Here is a 20309-nt window from a genome sequence, read left to right as displayed (position 1 = left end):
AGTTCAACACTGAAGCCAACATGATTTGGAAATCTTTCTTTAGTGCTGTGGCCCCATTGGCCCATATCTTCCCAGCCTTAGCTGCCCCTACTCTCGATTTGGAGTTGGCTAGTCAATCACAAGACAAACATGTCTTTGCCCACTTCATGGTTAGCATGCTAGTACCCGAAAACGTTCCATCCTCTATCATTGACAAGTCATCCACATATTTAGGTTGGAATAGTGAAAGACTACCAGCTATCAGACTGGAAAGAAGACATGACGACAGCCCAATCCATCGGCATTGACGCATTCGCACTGAACTGCGCCAGCGTAGACAGCTACACCCCAACCCAGCTAGCCCTAGCCTACGAAGCCGCCCAGCAGGTCAACTTCAAAGTGTTCATCTCCTTTGATTTTGCGTACTGGACCAACGGGGACACAACAAAGATCACAGAGTACATGAATCAATATGCAGGCCACCCGGCACAGATGCAGTACAAGGGAGGTGCAGTAGTAAGTTCATTTGTCGGAGACAGTTTCAATTGGGAAGCAGTGAAGCAAGGCACATCCCACCCTCTTTACGCATTGCCCAACCTCCAAGATCCAGCCGAGGCTACGACCGGTCCTGCGAAGAGTGCGGATGGTGCGTTCTCGTGGTTGGCGTGGCCTACCGATGGGGGAAATAGCATCATCCCAGGACCGATGACTACGGTCTGGGATGATAGATTTGTTCATTATCTCGCGGGAAAAACTTATATGGCTCGTGAGCAGCTCTTGAATCCAATTTTGATCCCTGACGGAAGAGTCGACTAACTCAACAATAGCCGTCTCACCTTGGTTCTCCACGCACTTCAACACCAAGAACTGGGTTTTCGTTTGCGAGAATCTGCCAACATTACGTTGGGAACAAATGCTTTCCCTTCAGCCGGATCTGATTGAGATTGTTTCATGGAATGGTAACATTGATCTTATAGCCCCGAGAACCATCTCCGGAAACGTCTCTCTCCTAACGGCAGTCATATAGACTACGGCGAATCCCACTACATCGGCCCTTACTCAACCCACCACAGCGACGACGGCTCTTCTCAGTGGGCAGCGGACATGCCCCACGGCGGTTGGCGTAACCTATTCAAGCCCTATATCGCAGCCTACAAATCCGGCGCAAAAACACCTACCGTGGAAGCAGACGAAGTTGTGTACTGGTACCGACCTACACCCAAGGGCGTCGTGTGCACGGGAGATAACCTGTCAGCACCAATGGGTACTGATATGCTCAGTGATAGTATCTTCGTCGCGACTATGTTAACAAGCTCAGCTACCTTGACTGTGCAGAGTGGGAACAATGCTCCGGTTAGCATTGATGTTCCGGCGGGGATTGTTACTTCGAATGTGACGATGGGGGTTGGGGCCCAGTCTTTCAAGGTGACTCGCAATGGACAGACGATTTTGAGTGGCCAGGGAGGTTTGGCTGTTCAGGATAATTGTGTTCATTACAACTTCAACGTTTATGTTGGGTCGATCACTGGAAGTAGTTAGTGACATGCGACATTATGGAGCATTTCCGGGCGATTGGTTATTTTTAGAGAACTACAGGCACAGAGGCTTAACCACTATCGGTATACCTACGGTGTTCTATTAGAGAATGGCTTTTTCTTGACATGTCGTGTCTGTCCCGTAGTTTCCCCGTGCTGTCCCCGTCTGTCCCCGCCGATAGGGCACTTTGAACCATCACGATAGGGGTTTTCCACAGGCTCCATAATAAATGGTTTTGCTGCAACGCACATAATTCACCGTCCCACACATATGGCTTCTCCGTATCGGCGCGTTGCTGTTATAGGAGCAGGGCCCTCCGGACTGGCAGCTGTGAGGGCGCTTGAACGAGAAGGATCATTTGATTATATCCGTGTTTTTGAGCGAAAGAGTACGGCTGGCGGTTTATGGTTAGTACGTGGTCATTTTTGATGAACTTTCAACTAATACGGACTCGTTGTTGTAGGGCTTATGAGCCAGAACCAGACAGTTTTCAAGTGAACACTCAAAGCGAGGTCCCGAAGATTCCTAGTCAACTTGCAGCCAGAACTCCTTGTCTCATGCCGGCGACCCCAGAGCCTCAGGGCCTCCGGGGAGCGGCCTATGAGACCCTTGACACTAATGCCGGGGCCCGCACACTGGCCTTCACGCACACGCCGCTGCCAAATGGCAATTCGGTAGCCTCTATACGGAAATTCGGTCGAGACAATCCATCTCGACCGCGTCATCTTGCTTTACACTATCTGCAGGATCTGTTTATTCCTTTTCTACATTTACTCGTTGTTGAGACCACTGTTGAAAAGGCCGAGAAAACTGATGACGGTCAATGGAAGCTCACGCTACGACGCCGAAACGTCGAACACGGCACATCAAATCCACCGAAGGATTACTGGTGGGAAGAGCGATTTGATGCATTGGTGGTAGCCTCGGGACATTTCACGGTCCCTAACATTCCTGATATCGAAGGTCTAGTCGAGACCTCCACGGAGTTTCCGGATAAGTTTGAGCATTCCAAATCCTGGAGGTCCCAAAACTCACATATGTCAATAAGGTCCGTCTGAAGCTGGGATGAATGATACGAACAGCATCTCAGTCACTGGATGCTGATCTTGTCTTTGATGGATTTTAGAAAATTGTCATTGTGGGCGGCGGCATATCCGCTGCAGACCTTGTTGAGGACCTCCACGAAATCGTCAAGGGCCCGCTGTACGTCTCCCGACGCAGCGATGTGGGCTTCCTCGAAGATGCATGGTGTCTTCCCAACGTGATCAGTAAAACGACAATCTCGCGCATATCCGGTGCTTCTGGCGGTACGGTAGAGTTCCAGGATGGGACAAGCATCACGGGCGTCGACAAGGTTATTTTCGCTACAGGATACAAGATATCGTATCCGTTTTTGCCTTTCGAGGCTGTTGCTCCTCAGAACAGACTGGCCGGATTCTATCAGCACCTTTTCCAAATCGGTGATCCCTCCCTTGCTGTAATCGGTCAGGTGAGTTTATCCCGACAATTCCATAGGAGTTCACAGGATTCCAAACAGTTAGGACAGTTATGCTGATTCCGTGCAGGTCCGAGCAGCAATCAGCTTCCGCATCTACGAGTATCAGGCTGTGGCGGTTAGTCGTTTCCTAGCTGGGCGTTCTAAAGAATTGCCTCGCAAAGCAGAACAAGAGGAATGGGAGGAACGGAGACTACAGTACAAGGGTTCTACCGAGCTGTTCCACGGAACAAAGCCGGATTCTGTGGACTACTATGGCTGGCTGCGAGAATTCGCAGGTCACCCAGCAGGAAAGCCTACGGAACATCTCCTGCCGGAATTTGAGGAAAATTGGGTTCAGAGCGATGTAGAAATCTTATTGGCGAGGCAGCAGTATTGGGCATCCCTCCTAGCTAAGCATCGTGCTTTGGATCATACAACAAAGGCATCGAGTTGAGAAGACCTGCATTCATCTTCAGTATAGCTGACAGCTAAATGCTCAACTATGGCCTTGGGCTTGAATAAATGTCTTCCTGTGATCATCTGCCATTGAAATGTATGGTATCAATTACTCCAGTTGACCAAGTTCCACATCTTACTCGCGAATTTCATATCTCTATCCTGAGAAAGAAAAGGGAAATGACAAGTTCTACAGCAACATGATGCCCGGGTGAAAGAATAAATCCACACCTGAGAGAAATAGAGCGTCCTGCATGGCTAAAATGACTGCCCTAGCCACTGTGGGCAACGAGCGAAATCCTTAAGCCATGGGCCTAAAGAATTATTGAAGAATTCTCATATTAACCGAAGAAAGCTTGACATGAATCTAGCAACAGAACGCTAGAGAACCTATGTAGCAGGGTTTGGATGTTAAAGCTTCGCAAATTCGGTCTGCGCGAAGTCTCGGAATGCAGCTTCAACATCGTGCTCCGCAAGCCATGCAATATCAGACAGCCCCGATATTCTCTCCCTTCGCTCTTTATCAGTCTCTTCCACCTTCCGCACATCTCTCAATTTCGCCTGCCGAGCGGCCAACCCAATCTGCACTAGATCAATGAGCTTGTTGACATGAGGGCGCCGGGTTCCATCAAATAGAGCCAATGCCCTCGCCACTTGAGGACGGTCTGGCTTTGCGTTCTTTTCGGTTGGCCAGATATGAGCCAAGGCCAACGCAAGAGCGTGGGTATCGTTCATTGCCTGGGAGCCCCCGGACGCGAACGCGCCACCGTGGGTATGTCCGGCATCGCCAATTAAAGCAACACAGGTTTCGGAGACCATTGATTTCAGAGGTATGCCCAGGTGGTTTGGATAGAGTCGCGTGGTTGGTGTCGCTTTTAGGATTTTTTCCACGGTTGGATGCCAGCCCTAGATGTTTCAGTCATGCTAAAACGTGGAAATGGATATTGTAGGGATTTCTAGATACCTTGTATAAGTCTCTCAATGTAGTCACGTCCCCTTCCGTATTCCACTGTGCTGTTCGAGATGGATTTTCTGGATCATCGGGATCAGACTGCGTTTGACCGACGACAGTGTACTGGGTTTTCCCTTGCGGCCCGTTGGCTTTCATTTTCCGGGCAAGCTTATGCTCCCCCCTTGGTTTGCAGACAGCGCCTGACGTACCTAATCGGGATGTGAAGAGGAAGTTCTCATTTGGTCCACAGTGGAACACAGCGTCAGCGGGTAGATCTTCGATCTTTTCCACCAAAGATCTATCAAAGGTAGACCTAAAGAGAATGTCTCCCGTCCATCGGAGACTGTGATTTGGAGCAAAAGCTTTCCTGACCACCGAGTGAATGCCGTCTGCGCCCACCAAGAGGTCTGCTTCGAAGGTAGTTTCGTCTTCGAAAGCAAGCAGAACGCCTCCGCCATCTTGCGGTGACTGGACCCGCACTGACTTCACTCTCTTGCTGAGCTTCATTGTCACTTTCTCGGGTAAACTCTCTAGCAAAAGTTTCTGAAGGTCTGCTCGATGGAAGCGAGCCATGGCATCGCGAGGATCTTTAACTGCATGGTGGGCGGTTTCTTTAAGCACCTCGCCTGTTAACCAGTGGAGGTAGACAAAAGGTCGACCACTAGGCTGTCGAGAAGCGACCTCTTCAATCAGCGCCGGGTTGACGCCGAGCTTGTAAAGAGAGCGCAGGCCATTTGGTCCTATTCCAATGCTTGCACCAACCGCTTTCAATTCCGTGGCCTGCTCAAAGATAGTCAGGCTCACGTTCAAGGGAAGTAGGCGCGCAAAAGCAATGGCCGCTGTCAAACCGCCATATCCTGCGCCGGCGATGGCGATTTTTAAATCGTCTTGTGTACTTTCGTGTCGCTTGGCCATGGTTGCACTCAGGGATTCCTTCTAGTAGTGGTTCCTAACATGCGGACTATAAGCGATGTTTCTTTGCCTGAGAGCCCCGATAAAATATAGGTCTCTTTGATTACAAGCTAGTGATACAGTATTCCGTATGATTGCTGATTAGATAGGAGTTTATCTCACAATGTGAGGGTTGTTCGGACTCCGTCCACGGAATGGCCGAAGAAGCGATGACGACCCCGGCGCGGGCCCCACCATGCTCGCAGCGATAGGATTCGGGGATCTCGCCAGGTCATTTTTGCGCAGAGCAGGTTTTCTTCATAGTTGTAGGGTTCGCGGGCTGTTTTGGCTGTGACAATCGCGTCATTCGGCTTTTCGAATAGTTGCGACACAGACGGATGTTGGACGAAGTTGGGGATGGAGTGATGGACCCTCAGAAAGGAACAACCTTGGCCTCGGGATAGAATAATCTCCACAAAACATTCTCAATTTCTCTATCTACATATTGTAAGATTCAATTCTCTGAACATGGCGCTACAGGGATTCTTCCTCTGCCAGTGATGCATAGCTCGAGGGTTTGTATTGTAGTCCATCTCCAAAGCGAAAGATCGGGTTTCTCGTATCGAAAGGCATGTCAGAGCGAGATGACCTCACTGCTTCCTCTGACAAGGGCAAATCGAAAGGAAGCTTGCCTTCAGGTTGGGCAACACCAAAAAGCACATCCAAGAGTGCTTCATCACTGGCGCCGTAGTTGACCAATAACGCGTTGGCCGCTTTGGAAATTTCAGGTATTGCTGCCGGACGATCCATGTGAATATCAACTATTGTGAGAGGAACGGCTCGGAAGATGCTGGATTGCCGTAACTTGTCTTCATCATCGAACTCGATAGGCCCGGAACGGAAGTGCGCCTCAAATCCTCCAGAACGTGGCTTAGCAGGTGCTCGGAGGCGTAGTAGGGCAAAGTCAGCCTCTTCCAAGGCTTCCACAACAATCAAGCCCCTGGTCCGAACAAGGTCTGGCGAAATTCCTTCAATGTAAACTTTCTGTTTCAGGCCCGACGCCAATGGGAGGAGGTCGTTGGTGTTTTTCAGTAACGTAATAGAGCGGCGTTGTGCATCCTGGCCGGCATCATAAAACTCCGAACAGCCTACAATAGCTGAAGCAGCCTCAACGTCCACGAAGGGGTTCTCGAATAGCCCCTGGAGGAATTTATCGGTCAGGAGGCGACGAACCGAGACATCGATTCGGGACTCGGGAACAATACCATCCTGGACAAGTTTCACGATCAACTCTGGACGAGACTCGCCCCCTAGTTGATCACAGCCGGCTTCAATCAAACGGTGCACTCTCTCGATCTCAGTAAGGTGTTCCACGCCCCAGGCACGAGCGGGCATGTCTTGGCCTCTGACGACTGCATCTGTGACGAGGCCCCAATCGGTGCAAATGATACCCTTGAAACCGAGTTCGTTCCTTAGGAGATCAGTGATGATTTGCCGATTGAAAGCAAAGCCAACCTCATCGTACTTTGTACCAATCGGCATGCCATAAGATGGCATTATTTGCGCCGTCCCTGCGTCAATCGCGGCTTTGAAAGGTCTGAGATGGTACTCCCAATTGTCGCCAGGGTATATCTGTTCACGACCGTAGGAAAAATGAGGGTCTTCTCCGTCCAGTTGTGGGCCACCACCGGGGAAGTGTTTTGTCATGGCCGATACCGAGGAAGGACCGAGGGGTCCGGGGCCCTGAAGACCTCGGATGTAAGCCACGGCTAGCTCACTTGAGAGCTCTGCATCCTCGCCGAATACACCACCAATGCGGGACCACCGTGGTTCCGTCGCTAGATCAACCTGAGGGTGAAGAGCTAGTCGCAATCCCACCGCAAGATACTCGCGACGGATGATATCCGCGAATCGCTCCACGAGAGCCGATGACCTCAGAGCAGCTAGGCCCAATGGTTCCGGCCATTGCGAGAACTTTCCGGCTTGGAACCCGGTTCCGATGTTGTTGGTGAAATGATTTCGTGGGTCGCTACTGAGTGTTATTGGTATACCAAGACGTGTCTCCTGGGCCAAGATCTGGATTTCGTTGTGCCACTCCGCCATGGTACGTGCATCGTCGATGCTTCCCAGCAGATTGAAATGGTTCATCGTCTTTTCACAAATCACGTTTTCGACGCCGTCGCGATTCAGTTTGGGCACATCAGTCGCAAGTGCCCCACCTGAGCTCATTGCAAGAATGTCATGAAACATCACGCCCGCCTTCTCCTCTAGAGTCATACGTCCTAAAAGATCGTCTACTCTGCTTTCCACAGGCAGAGAAGAGTTCCAGTAAGGAAGAGATGACCTGGTTTTGAGGTCATCCTGTGCAGACGACATAGCCATATGGAGATATCTGACTGACGAATCTTATATCAGAGTAAGCCAAAGAAAAGATAGAAATTATTTAGCCCTGCGTATGGAAGATAATTGCAGTGAAAGAAGAAATCTACCACGAGCGGGGATCGTAGTGGAGGGGCAAAAGATGAGGGGCAGAGATGGGAGACGAAGAAAACAAAAAAGAATTTCCGAGGTCGAACTTGCTTGAAGTTATATCTGACTAAGATTTGAGTGCCTTATAAACACCTACATTATCTGAGGCTTTAAAGTCATCAAGGAATTTATCTAGGGCTATGGGCTACATGTCTAGATATCTAGTAGATCGTCCTATTCGACTGTAGCAGGTTGATTTCACTGAGGCCACTCCTAGTTCACTAATACTAATATCGAAGGTATCGATTTCTTAGATGCTCTAAGTTGGACATCTAATGTCAACGCCCTTCATTTAATAAGTGACAGCAAGAACATAGTTGTGGGCCATTTTTCCCCTAAAGTGGATCGATAAAGAACTTATTCTCAAGATCACTGAGGTCAAGGACAGAGACATCAACCTTCGTTTTGACCAGATTTCCATCTGCATCAATTTCCTCAACGTAGCCCTCTCTAAAGTTTCCCAATGCGGCCTGTTCCTGAATCCATACTCCTCCATGTTTGATAGCGCGGCATCGGTCTTATGAGCCAGTACTAGATTTCGGTTTGGAGATGATAAGAAAAATAAGGATCAAGACCTTGATCGCCGCTTCTTTGTGTATCTATCTAGATGGTAGCTGTAGCTAGGTATCAGTGTCGTGATTTCAAGTTACTTGATACCGGTGTTGGACATTTTCCATAGATATGACGTCAATTTTACGATCAACTTGTGAGAATTTCCGACGAGACACCGATGATTCAAGCTCTGGGGACTAGTTTTATGTTGCAATCACTATCACCGTTCAAGACGAACCCCGTCAAATGAAAACTCTTCCAAGGTTCCAATGTCCGGGAGGAACGTTTTTTGTAGTCGATAATTCGACCCAAAAATGGAAGCCGTCCCTACATCTGAACAGAACCCCGTTCGGAGCCAAGCCCGTAGCGATATTAGCGTCCTTGTTAGTTCTCTAGTCGAAATCACGGAGAAGCTCAATATCCCCTTTAAATTAGCCTAGCATGCGAATGCAAGAAATTTTTGGTCGTTCGGATAGACTTCAGCCCATGCAGGGCTCATGCAATACAGACCGTTAACTTGCACATCACCCAGATTGATGACCTGAGAATAATCTCCTGCTGAGGTCCAGGCCTTTCAAAGCATTAGATAAAAGTTGATTGTGCTCCATACATAAGTGTATAGAACTCTTTCGGTGCCGGTAGGAGTTGGGTCTCGCCGCTATCGTTGCCACAACCTTTTTCCCGGCACGCCATGAGCGACCGATCTTTAGCCTGCGAAGTACAAGAACCACATATCAGCATGACTCTTTCTTAACTTCCAAGTCTAGTTGCTGGATTGTTAGATTGTTGGATTTAGAATGGCGAAGTGACCTCAATGGCATCCAATAAATCAAAATCTGTGCCTGGACCCCGCGCAGCACCTCGCACCCTTAGTCCCGTCGACGAAATCGACAAACTTGCTCCGCTAGCTTGCACTGGATGTAGGCGGAAGCACGTCAAATGTGATACAGCGATTCCAAGTTGCATGCGCTGCATTTCCTCCGGGGCACAATGTCAATATCTCCCTTCTCGACGGGGTCCGAAGAGGCGGGCAATTCATGTTGACCAATCTTTGAATACGACAGCCTTACCGGAACGCGTGGAGCATCGTATGCCATGCCTACGTTTTCAGTGCCTATTGACCTGAGCACCCATTCTTCCAGAGCTCGTACCCCATCAGCTGCGTGGGAAGGTAGGCCAAATGATGAAGCCACAGGTCCTCCTGCTGCCAATCACATCTCGTCGCCCTCGTCTGCCCGTGATGGCCTTGGGGCGTCTGCAACCAGTCACGCCCCGGCCAGTATATATGGTATAGTGCAAGGTATTACAAGTCTTCCGTCAAGACATGATCAAGCCCCAGGCTTAACATCTATATCAGTTGAGTGGCAGAAGGAACCAGGTCCTCCGTCGGTAGAGGATGACGAGGCCTTGATCAATCTGTAGTATGCAAATTTCCATGCTGCTCACCCGATCCTGGTACCGCGTAGTCTCTATGCGTTGCAGGCCTACCCAGATAGTCTCAAGCTAGCGGTTCATTTTGTGGGGAGTCAATTTTCCAGGACTGTTTCTAGCGATGCGCTCTTCAGTCTAGTGACCGACCAAGTTTCCAAGGCCGAAGCTGAAGATACACCCACAACCATATTTCATCTCGTGCAAGCAAAGCTTCTCTTTTCGATCGCACTTCACGCTTGCAATGAGATCCAGGAGTCTACGGCAGTCCTCGCGCAAGCCGTGTTCCTGGCTCTGGAGATGGGTATGCACAAAAAGCGCTCCCCAATCGTACATGGCACGCGATCAGCTCTTGAGGAGGAGAGCATGCGCAGGACGTGGTGGGAGCTGTACGTGACAGATGGGTTGATGGCCGCGCTGCAGCGCAAGCCTAGCTTTCACTGTCATACCGCGGAGTCTAACGTGCTCCCACCGTGCGATGAATCCTCTTATCTGGAAGGCCCATTCACAAACGAGCCCCTGTCGCTCGCCCAATTCGACGCACGGATCTATTCCGAGGAGGAGATCATATTCTCCTCATTTAGCTACCGGATCGGGGCGATACGTCTTCTAGCGCGGGTCCTCGCCATTGCCTGGACGCATGATCTGCACGAGGACCATGTCAAGATCATTGATAGCGCCCTGGCAGCGTGGCCGCACCACCTGGATCTGGCTAAGGCCGATGTATGTAGTAGTGAGGACGAGATTCTCTTCCAGGGGCACATGTTAATTCAATTCTGTATCATGTATCTACATTTCCCGCGAAGCGATCTCGTGGCGACCATTCCGGGTGCTAGCAAGGTCATTCGTCAACAGCAGCTGCTGCCTATCTACACCAGGAATATGAATGGAGTTAAGGCTCTCGTGGCCTCGAAGCAGCTCATTGGGCTTGCTTCCTTGCAAATTTCGGTGCAAAAGCACACGCCGTTTTTCATCTGCGGCAATGTCTTTGCCGTCCTGGTCTAGCTATCTGCATGCTGTTTGTCCGGCACATATGGCACCCTGGATCAATTTCACGACCGTCTCTCACTTATCATAGGTATTCTCAAAACATTAAGCCCAATTTGGGCGTTGACGAAGGTCACTCTGCACAAGGTCAAGAGAATGGCAGCTGAGACACTGTCGCGGGACGACAACCACAAACCCGCTGCTGTGCAGCTTATGTCGCCCAATAATAGCAGGACAGATTTGGTTACGCACACGTACAACCTGCCCACTGATGATCTTCCGTGGATTGATCGATTTCGTTGGGGGTTCCAACGAGAGAACCTTGTAATTTTCGCCTACTTCTATACCCATGCCTTGTTGTTTCATTGTTAATCCTACTGTCCTCCTGGTGTTTCTGAACACATAGACTACAATTTTTGGCCACTTATGCGGCCTTGTGGCGTCTTTTTTTTGTGGTCTTTTTCGGTGTCTTCGATATTCTTTCTAGATGTCTTTTTTCTTTGAAAAGTCTCCCTCTTTTGACGCTAGAATTAAGGCTATGAAATCTGGCATAATCAGAAAGATTCTATATAAATACAGAGGGCTTTTAATCCTTGTCTTCTGCTAGCTCGTTTTATTTGATTCATACTTCTTCCCAGTCACTCTGAGAACTGATTTATCACCAAATCCCAAGACAAAAAGCGTTGTTCCTTGCTTAAGCTCCCCGATAAACCCTTACATCACGAGATATTAAAACAAAATGCCGCATCTTTGCTGATTATAAAGGGGTTGATCTCATGATTAGTGAGGTTGTTCGGACTCCGTCCAAATGCCCGGGAGCGCCCCTCGGCGCGGGCCCCACCACGACCCCGAAACTATTGAGTAAACACCGAACTATCGTGATCGTTTGTTAAATGACGAAATTCAGATAACTGTAGATCTTCGTCGCCTTATCTTCAGAGAAGAGCTACCACATCCCCGCACGTCTATCACTCTCTTGGTATACAACATAGAGCAATCATGGCAGAAGCAGACCATACCGGTATGTCCGCCAGCATTTTCTCCCAACCCCTCTCTCGATCACAGAGCAAAGACTGACCTAAGCCCCGCTATACGGCCATAGGATACAATTTCACATCCCGTACTCATCATGACACTTATCCCGCAATCGACCCAACCAAACGAGATCTCTCGTCCAAGTACATCTTTATCACGGGAGCATCAAAGGGCATCGGTCGAGAAACAGCACTGTCTTACAGTCGCGCAGGCTGCGCCGGCATCGCCGTCGGCGCAAGAACCAATCTGACCGGACTCGCCCCATCCCTTAGCGAGGCAGCCTCCGCAGCAGGGAAGCCCGTGCCGCAGATAGTAGTCGTGCCGTTAGACGTGACAGACGAGAAATCTGTCACAGCCGCCGCTGCAACAGTCAACGAAGCATTCCCGCGTCTCGACATCCTGATCAATAACGCGGGGTATCTAGAGAAGCGCGCTAAGATCGCCGAAAGCGACCCGGAAGAGTGGTGGCGGACCTGGAATGTCAATGTCCGGGGACCATATCTTGTCACGCGGGCTTTTCTACCACAGATTTTGGTAAAGGGAGGGGAAAAGATCGTTGTCAATCTCAGTAGCATTGCGGCGCATCTGATAGCTCCCGGTGGCTCGGCGTATCAGACCAGCAAGCTTGCCCTCCAGCGATGGACGGAGTTTCTGCATGTCGATCATGGCCCGGATGGTATTCTGACTTTTGCTGTGCATCCCGGCGGGGTGCCGACTGATATGGGAAAGCGGCTGCCGTTGGAGAGGCAGGTTGTGTTGACAGAGACGCCGAGACTTTGTGCGGATAAGCTTGTGTTTTTGACTGAGCGGAGGCGGGAGTGGTTGGCGGCACGGTATATATCTGTGACTTGGGATATGGAAGAGTTTCTTGAGAGAGAGGCGGAGATTATACAGAGTGATAAACTGAAAGTTCGGATGGTTATTTAATTCAAATTTCCAAGGGAAGTTAGGGCTGTTTGAGCACTAGACATAACCAAGAGTTGGCAACATCTCTGCGGTATCTCGCCAATCAAAACACAGTTCTGGACTTGGAAACCCCTGGATATCTTTATCTTTATCTAGCTTCATAGGATTCCCAGTAGATTGTTGGCTATCACTGTTCAGTGCCATTGATGGGAAAGAAAAGGCATAGGGGTGGGGGAGTGAGTTCCAGATCAAATGTTTTTAAAAAAAAACAATGAAAAGAAGCATCAGCATCTAAAAGACAAGCCTGTAAAAGACAATGGAAGCCGATAGCGGGGAAATCAGAGCACAAGCCAGCGTCACGGACGATGAAGTTGCAATGTAGTTGGTCAAAATACGCAAGCAAATATTCTATTGTGACGAGCTCAGGCTGACAGTGTAGAAACGTTCACCAAAAGTACACATCATGGTGCTGGCAATATTCCCTGCCATGACCCTGTAGAAATTCGAGAACTTGTATGTATTGCCAACAACGGTGTCGAGTGTCTGCGTTATATGGATGGTACTGAAGCCATTGGCACTGCTAGACAGTTGGGCTGCATAGTGGGTGTCATAGCCTGACACGATCGCACATCTGCCGCTACCTGTAGTGGTGAGTGTCTATGGGCTTACTTGGAATTGGAAATGAGGTTGAAACACACCTGCTCCTTCGCCAAAATTTGCAGCAAAATGTTCGGATCGGAGCACACAAGTGATTGATTCAAAAGGCTGTGGAGTGGACTATAGCGTCGCCGTGACCGTTCGTCAGCTGACAAGGGGCAATAACGTGTAGAATACTACCAAGGCCAACAGAACTGTCCTACTGGATACGATTGAACCAAATGATACATCAGATGGCATTTCTTCATTGTGTAGAGCTAAACAGTAAATCAAACACCAGCATGCTCAGATTATGAACACGCAAGAAAACATCAATGGAACACCCCCCCCCCCCCCCCCCGAGTAGACGCCCGATGAAACCAGAGCAACCCAGCTAGGTGATGCCATTTCCTCGGCCCACCGTAAAGTTGATGGCTATGCAATTACGTATGATCGACAGATAGATAGCAGGATCGACTTAAGCCGTCGGGTCCCCGGCTCCAGTCCCTGCATCCTGGCTGCTGTGGCGATGGAACGGATGAGATCCAAAGTGGAGGACTTTCTTCACGGCGTTGGTAATGCTATTCTTCCTTCTGCCTTGCGGTGTCTCCTCGGCGGGGCGATCTGTGTTTTTCTTGGGCACAGAGGCATCATCGGCCAGAACAATCGATGTCACGGCTGGCTTTGGCGGCCACTGCCCGTCTGATTTCCAGCCTTGGACCATAGCTTTGGTCAAATGGGCAAGGTTTATGGGGACGGTCGGGGTCATGCCTTGCACAACGACCTTGGTGTAAATTGAAGGATAGATGGCGGGATTTATTGTTGCGCGAACTGGGTTGTCGTTGGAAATGAAAGGCGGCGCAACGGGACAAAGTGGTTCATCCAGCTCTTCTTCCAGCTTCTCCTCTTCTGTTTGGTCTTCCACGGCGGGCAAAGATGCAAATTGAGTAGGCGCATTTGCAGCAACTTTCTGATCCGGCTCTGTGATGTTGGTCTCTGAAGAGGCCTTCCGTTTAGCTCCCTCATCTGGCGCGGTAGACAATCCTTCCTCTTGATCATCTTGCTGACCAGAGGTCATATCTATCCGTTGCTGCAGCTCCGCACTCTTCTCCCGATCCGCGACGGAAAGCGACGTCTCGGTCCGGACTGCCAGATCAGAGGCGCCAATACCCTCACTGCTCCGAGCCGGAGGCATCGCAGATTGGGACGAACCAGACGACGAAGTCGCACTATTTTCTCCCAGCTCCACGCCATCGGACTGATCTGTTGTGTCTGCCTGTGCACCAGCCAAAGCACGCTTTTGCTCCTCCGCCCGAATCTGTCTCCGGGTCTTCGCGCCACACCACGCATCACGCCTGGCCATCCATACGCGTAACCCTTCGTTCCATGTCATTTCGTCGTCCACTTGTCTACGGCGTTTACGACGCCGCTCGATGCCCGCCGCCCCGGGGGCAAGGCTCATCACGGCTGACGGGTCATATTCTTGCTCACTATCTGAGCTCTGGGGCTCAAGTTCCGAAGTTGGGGTATCGAACTCTCGAACTCGCCATTCGCACACTTCGCGGTTGTGGCAAAGGGTACCGTCGGCGGAGGACGGAGAGGGAACACCAGTGTCGAAATCCCAGTCATTTCGAACAACTTCCTTGACGAAGACTTTGGCCATACGAACTGAGGTGTCCCGAGAACCAGTGGCCATCATTCTCACGCTTTGTTCTGGATGTGGGGGTTGCTCAGGTGAGAAAGTGGGGAGCTTTGGAGCAAGTTTTTTTTTTTTGCCCGAAGGTTTTTCTTGCTTGCCCGTGTACTCCTGCTCTCACTATTGAAAAGACGCAAAATTGAAAGATTCAAATGCAGCAACGCAGCAAGGAAGTCAAGAAGTCAAGAAGAAGTCAAGAAACAAAGAAGCAAAGAAAGGAAACAACTTTCGTCTTTTGCAACGTCAGGTGGCGGGACGATCAGACTCATGTCATATGGCACGTGCCCCAATGCGGAGATACAAGCCTCAACTTTCCATTTTCGTCTTTCTTTCATTTTTCTTGTCTATCGTCTTTCCTCTATTCAACTTAATTTTGAAAATGCCATAAGACCTGTCGCTTGCTCTAAATTCCGATCTCAATGTTCGTACAATGGAAACACAAAGTGGTTGAAGGCAATTGAAAAAAATGGCACCTCGACTATCGAGCCCAACATATGGAGTGGCGCAACGCCAAGTGGTGCTATTAATCCTGGTCGTTAGCTTACACTATACCAACCTTGGAAGCTAGTTATGATGAAGGCGCAGATATGGTATCATGCCATCTTAACCCCATTTGCCCTTTCAAAGACGCATCGAGAAATCTAATCGAGTGCGACTGAAAGCCCAGCGCAACATCACTATCTCATAACATTTTCTTGCCTGCTGTTCCTATTCAAGACTTGGTTTGATAGAAAAAATTCCTCTTCATGCGTGATGCTTTAGCGATACCGATGAAGTTCCTATACCCAGCTCCTCAATGACCTCCTTCATGACAATCGCCCATTCAAGGTCTTCCATGCAGTCCGCATCAATTGATGCCTTGAGATCAAAGATTTTGGTCAAATTTTGCCCACTGCGATGATATAGCAGGCACATCTTCAATAGAGTCAGCACATCTTAGCCACACCAATGGACACGCGAGTTGAAAGATAAACTACCTGGATTGGCGCGCAGCAAGGAGTCCAGTAGACGAAAATGGTATTGGTCCTGCACATCCAGAGACGACCATCAGCGAAAAAATCTATCAAGTCTTCGGAGTATTGTCTTACTGCTGCCCTTCGCTCCCAACCTCATATTCCATGTCGTAGACAGCATACCGTGGAGCCGGGTTCCCATCTTTGTCGGCTGCATGCCATAGCTTCAGGCGAAACATGTCCCAATCTTTCTCTGTAGATGTCTCCTCGACTACAATACTCTTGTAGTCGTCGGAGATCTTGTAGATGATGAACCTCGGTCTGGTAGCTTCTGACCCTGATCGGAGCTGGTTGAATGCAGATATGCATTCGCGTGCGACGGAAATACTAGTATTCATCGGTTAGTTGACATGTTCAGCATTGTTTTTTTCGAGCTGTAGTAATACTTCGATGGATCCTGTAGAAAGAAAGGCATTAGTGCTTATATTTACTACTTGTAGCGGATCTACTTGCCGACATCTTGGTGGTAGCTGGTACCTACAATTAAAGAATCTATGCAGTTAGAAGAGATAGACCGAACAGAATGAATGCTCTCTTGTGGTAGATGGGAAAGGGGGAAAAGAAGGAGCAATGAGCTACTTTTCTCGCCTTTTATCCCTGCTCCTACTAGAATTCCGTGTGTTTCTTTACATGATGCTTCTGTTGCATTCTATTATAGAGATAACAATGAAATAAGGATGCCCGTGTCATGTACAGGTGGGAACCTGATGAATATGCAACACAAAATGTCTCTGCCTGCAGCTCTATCAGAATTGCTTCCATGGGCAAACTCCAGCCGGAAAGCCTAGTGTATATTTCCACTGATTAGTTCCAATTGACCTTCTACACTAAGCACTCATCTATCTTCCGTTGATAGATAGAAGTCTCTCTTTGGGCAGATCTAGGTAGACAGGTAAAACCTATTTGAATTAGACCAAGGCATGGAAGATCTCCTAGAAAATTGCCATGCGCAAACTAAGCACGCTGGAGTATCAACGTTTAATGAACATGTGGAGGGAGAAGAACAAAGTTACCTCCAGCCCCATTCGAAAACATCTCATCTGAACAGGAAACGATGCAAATTTCTATTGCCCAAGAAATGAGTGGCAGTATATACATTTTGAGTAATGGTACAGGTCTATTATATCGCTAAAAGTACACAGGGAACCCCCAATTTCTCGCAATCCACGTAAGATAGCCCAGTATAAAAGCCGACAAGAAACATCCAATGAAACCAAAATCACGTCCGAACTCGCGCCGAATCAGCTGAAGCATCCCCACTAACACCGGGAATGAATCCCCATCCGGGACTCTTCTGGCGACGACCCTTACGATCACCGTACTGCTCGTCGAACTTCCGGATCGCTGATAACGAAGACATGTCCTCACTGATCGAAGCGCTGATCTCTTCCATTCCACGCTCGAAATGCGCACGAGTCAGAATACGGCGCTCCGGGTAGCGATATGGCTCGTCACCGGTATGCTTAGCCGCTGCGTCATTCTCCTCACGCACGCAAGCCAGTGCAGCAGCCACCGACAGATTCTTCAAATCGGAACCAGAATACAGCGGCGTACGTCGGGCGAGTTCAGCAAGGTCTACGGAAGGTTCGAGCTGTTCCTCTTTTAGGTGTATTTTCAAAACTGCTTCGCGGTCTTCCTCGGTTGGTAGATCGACTAGTAGGCGGCGGGGAAGACGACGGAGAACAGCGTCGTCTAGATCAAAGGGTCGGTTTGTGGCAACCATGATGAATGCTGAGAGGTCATTCATGCCGTCCCACTCCCGCAGGAACTGGTTGATCAATTCGCGGTGGGAGGTGCGGCTGCTGGCTCCGGTGCGCGAGCAGAAAATGGCATCTGCTTCGTCGATAAAGACGATGCAGGGACTAAGCTTCTTGGCAAGTGTGAAGATCGCTTTCACGTTCTTCTCGCCCTCGCCCACGTACATGTCGTACACTTCAGACCCGCTGACTTCGAGGACGGTTGCTCCGCTCTCGCGGGCTACGGCTTTGGCGAGGAGCGTTTTGCCGGTGCCCGGAGGTCCGTATAAGAGAAGACCGGGAATCTTGTCAGTGGCGAGGACACCATATGTGAATGCATCGGGACGGATGAGGGAGAGGGAGGTTAGTGTCTTCAGGGCGTCGATGGTCTCGGGAGGCACATGCACATCGTTGAAGGTGGTTCGGATGCTTTTTGCGTCAACGACACCGTTAAGCAGCTTTTTCTCGTGCGTGTTGCACGTTTTGCGTAAAGAGCTGATCAGCTGCTCTCTGGTCTGCCCCGCTTCCGAATCTTGCTGCTTGGGTGACTTCTCTTTCAGCCAATCATTCGTAACTCGGTCGCTTCTATCCATGAGCTCGATTCCTCGGTGGATGTGCTCAAACCCGAGGGGCTCGTTGGATTCAGCGCAGCCAAGTGCAAGGGTAGAAATCCAATGCACTTGATTGTACGACCAGTACCGATCCTCGATTCCTGATGCTTTGATGGTCGAAGGTTCCAGCGACCAAGCACGGTGACTCAAGATGTTATCTTTTACAGGTAGAGCTTGTTCATGTAATCGGAAGCGAAGCATGCTCTGCAGGTGGCGAATATTGATATCCATGGTGCGCTTCTTTCGATCTTCTGAGAAGACCTTTTCGGCGTCTTTTGAGCTCATGGCAGGGGTGATGAACAAGGTCTTCGAGAACTGATCATCGAGGACGTTTTGTAGCAAACCAGCACCATCTTGTGAAGGAGAATGATGGATTTCCTGCGAGGTAGTTCCGATCAACAGAATTTTGGATCCTGCCGCTCTCCGATCTTGGATGACTTTGTGTAGGAGAGTAATGAATTTGGACCCCTCTCGGGTGTTTTGAATGTCACGGTAGTCTTGAATATTCACGATAATGTCTTGAGTTGGCAAAGCCTTGCCAGCTTTCGTTTCGACATTTACTGTGGTTTCAACCGAAACTGACGGTGCTGATTGACCTGCTGAGCCGAGGAGCTCGTTGATTAGTTGAATCCAGCGGGTTTCAGTACGCTGACCACTTCGTGAGGCGCCGACCCCGGGATCCGGATCCGTTTGGCCATTAATCGATCCCCCCAGAAGGGTTTTCAAGCCAAGCCAGTTGGGAAGTGGGATATCACCCGCCTCCTTGCTGCTCTCGATTGTGATAAACCGAGGTGCGCTGATATCGCCGCGCATACCACGGGGACCACCTGCAATTTCAGTCACGTCATCCTCGCCATCTCCTTCGGGGTCTTCAAGTTCTGACCAAGAAGGTGTGACGGATTGCCGATATACATCATAGCCAAGAGATCGAATGGGTGAAGTTACCCCGACATCTGCGAGATCTTGCTCGCTGAACAGTTGGGCAATGTCCTGGGCATTAAGGGTCACCAGGTCAGTAGCCAACTCGTGGGCAAGCTTCTTCACCACCGCGTCTAGGAATGGTATGCCATCATTACCCGGGTAGTGCAGCGCCAGATGCGACTTCTTAACGGAAGGCTCTTTGGCATATTTCGCAGCTGGTAACCGCAAGCCTGCTTTGGCAGAGGCCCGCAGCTCTTCCCATGATTCCTCGGTAACCGCATACCGATTTTCTGGTGCTGCCGGTGGTTCACTGGATGCAGAAGGTTCGGAATCTCCGCCGGAAGCCTGGCTCTCAGTTTGCACCTCCTCCGGTTCCTGTTGTGATCCTGACTTGGTTATCTGAAGCTGTTGTAGTGATTGTGTAGGGTGGTCTTTGCTGCTATGAGAGACCTTATTGTGCTCGTAAAACCAGGCGGGAACGGCCACCGTTGACGGGGAAGTCTGCTGCGAGGATTTTCGGTTTCGCATCGCTCTGCGTACAGCAGATCCATAGGTTTTGGTGATCGACTTGGCCGACTCGGCAGAGGGAGATGGCGCCGGCGTGCCATTGTCGGAAAAATTCTCGATTTTGAGGGAGGGATCTTCGACAAAATTCCCTGGTGCTTTAGCCTCGGTGTCTTGGGGCTCTTGGGATGGCGATGCAAGCCATATTCGTGACAGATGGAATCGTCGCGCGGACAACGGTGCGGAATAGCGGCGGCGAGCAACAAATCGACAAGGGCGTGCAACCGACAGCCGGACTTGATGCATTGACGAATACATCCGGGGCACTGTCACCGAATCTTTATGTGATGTCACCAAGAGTTGTTGATATGTGCACCACGTCGCGAGTGGCGCAGGGTCCCTATCGGGCCCTACGAAGAAATACTAAGTCACGTGATTTTGAGCTTTCTTTCAGGCAGAATCTG

The 20309-nt window shown here is 49.8% G+C and overlaps 8 protein-coding genes across 8 annotated transcripts; 3 read left to right on the top strand and 5 right to left on the bottom strand.

Moving 5' to 3' along the window:
* Nucleotides 1-20: 20 nt before the first annotated feature.
* On the top strand, nucleotides 21-3446 carry Pdw03_6570 (Glycoside hydrolase, family 71; the record flags this gene model as incomplete). Its single annotated transcript, XM_066101390.1, has 8 exons — nucleotides 21-149; nucleotides 214-745; nucleotides 807-938; nucleotides 1007-1513; nucleotides 1826-1922; nucleotides 1979-2432; nucleotides 2642-3004; nucleotides 3081-3446. 8 exons carry the CDS (start codon nucleotides 21-23, stop codon nucleotides 3444-3446), a joined length of 2580 nt encoding a protein of 859 aa, XP_065956473.1.
* Nucleotides 3447-3859: 413 nt separating this feature from the next.
* Nucleotides 3860-5315, bottom strand: Pdw03_6569 (Monooxygenase, FAD-binding; the record flags this gene model as incomplete). Its single annotated transcript, XM_014679872.1, has 2 exons — nucleotides 3860-4354; nucleotides 4413-5315. 2 exons carry the CDS (start codon nucleotides 5313-5315, stop codon nucleotides 3860-3862), a joined length of 1398 nt encoding a protein of 465 aa, XP_014535358.1.
* A 510-nt stretch (nucleotides 5316-5825) lies between these two features.
* On the bottom strand, nucleotides 5826-7673 carry Pdw03_6568 (Glycoside hydrolase, family 3, C-terminal; the record flags this gene model as incomplete). Its single annotated transcript, XM_014679873.1, has 1 exon — nucleotides 5826-7673. One exon carries the CDS (start codon nucleotides 7671-7673, stop codon nucleotides 5826-5828), a length of 1848 nt encoding a protein of 615 aa, XP_014535359.1.
* A 1794-nt stretch (nucleotides 7674-9467) lies between these two features.
* Nucleotides 9468-10805, top strand: Pdw03_6567 (Fungal transcriptional regulatory protein, N-terminal; the record flags this gene model as incomplete). The annotated part of the gene is made up of 3 exons (XM_066101389.1): nucleotides 9468-9672; nucleotides 9730-9793; nucleotides 9839-10805. 3 exons carry the CDS (start codon nucleotides 9468-9470, stop codon nucleotides 10803-10805), a joined length of 1236 nt encoding a protein of 411 aa, XP_065956472.1.
* A 981-nt stretch (nucleotides 10806-11786) lies between these two features.
* Pdw03_6566 (2,4-dienoyl-CoA reductase, putative) lies at nucleotides 11787-12749 on the top strand (the record flags this gene model as incomplete). The annotated part of the gene is made up of 2 exons (XM_014679875.1): nucleotides 11787-11808; nucleotides 11890-12749. 2 exons carry the CDS (start codon nucleotides 11787-11789, stop codon nucleotides 12747-12749), a joined length of 882 nt encoding a protein of 293 aa, XP_014535361.1.
* A 1093-nt stretch (nucleotides 12750-13842) lies between these two features.
* On the bottom strand, nucleotides 13843-15063 carry Pdw03_6565 (mitochondrial AAA ATPase; the record flags this gene model as incomplete). The annotated part of the gene is made up of 1 exon (XM_014679876.1): nucleotides 13843-15063. One exon carries the CDS (start codon nucleotides 15061-15063, stop codon nucleotides 13843-13845), a length of 1221 nt encoding a protein of 406 aa, XP_014535362.1.
* Nucleotides 15064-15804: 741 nt separating this feature from the next.
* On the bottom strand, nucleotides 15805-16532 carry Pdw03_6564 (Actin-binding, cofilin/tropomyosin type; the record flags this gene model as incomplete). The annotated part of the gene is made up of 5 exons (XM_066101388.1): nucleotides 15805-15975; nucleotides 16038-16086; nucleotides 16149-16400; nucleotides 16460-16470; nucleotides 16527-16532. The coding sequence occupies 5 exons, from the start codon at nucleotides 16530-16532 to the stop codon at nucleotides 15805-15807; spliced, it is 489 nt and encodes a 162-aa protein (XP_065956471.1).
* A 760-nt stretch (nucleotides 16533-17292) lies between these two features.
* Pdw03_6563 (Mitochondrial AAA ATPase, putative) lies at nucleotides 17293-20163 on the bottom strand (the record flags this gene model as incomplete). Its single annotated transcript, XM_014679878.2, has 1 exon — nucleotides 17293-20163. The coding sequence occupies one exon, from the start codon at nucleotides 20161-20163 to the stop codon at nucleotides 17293-17295; it is 2871 nt and encodes a 956-aa protein (XP_014535364.2).
* Nucleotides 20164-20309: the final 146 nt, after the last annotated feature.

The sequence above is a fragment of the Penicillium digitatum genome, chromosome 2 (genome assembly GCF_016767815.1).
Source record: "Penicillium digitatum chromosome 2, complete sequence".
Taxonomy (NCBI): domain Eukaryota; kingdom Fungi; phylum Ascomycota; class Eurotiomycetes; order Eurotiales; family Aspergillaceae; genus Penicillium; species Penicillium digitatum.
Note: the sequence above shows the minus strand (reverse complement) of the source record. Positions and strands in the feature narration are given on the sequence as shown.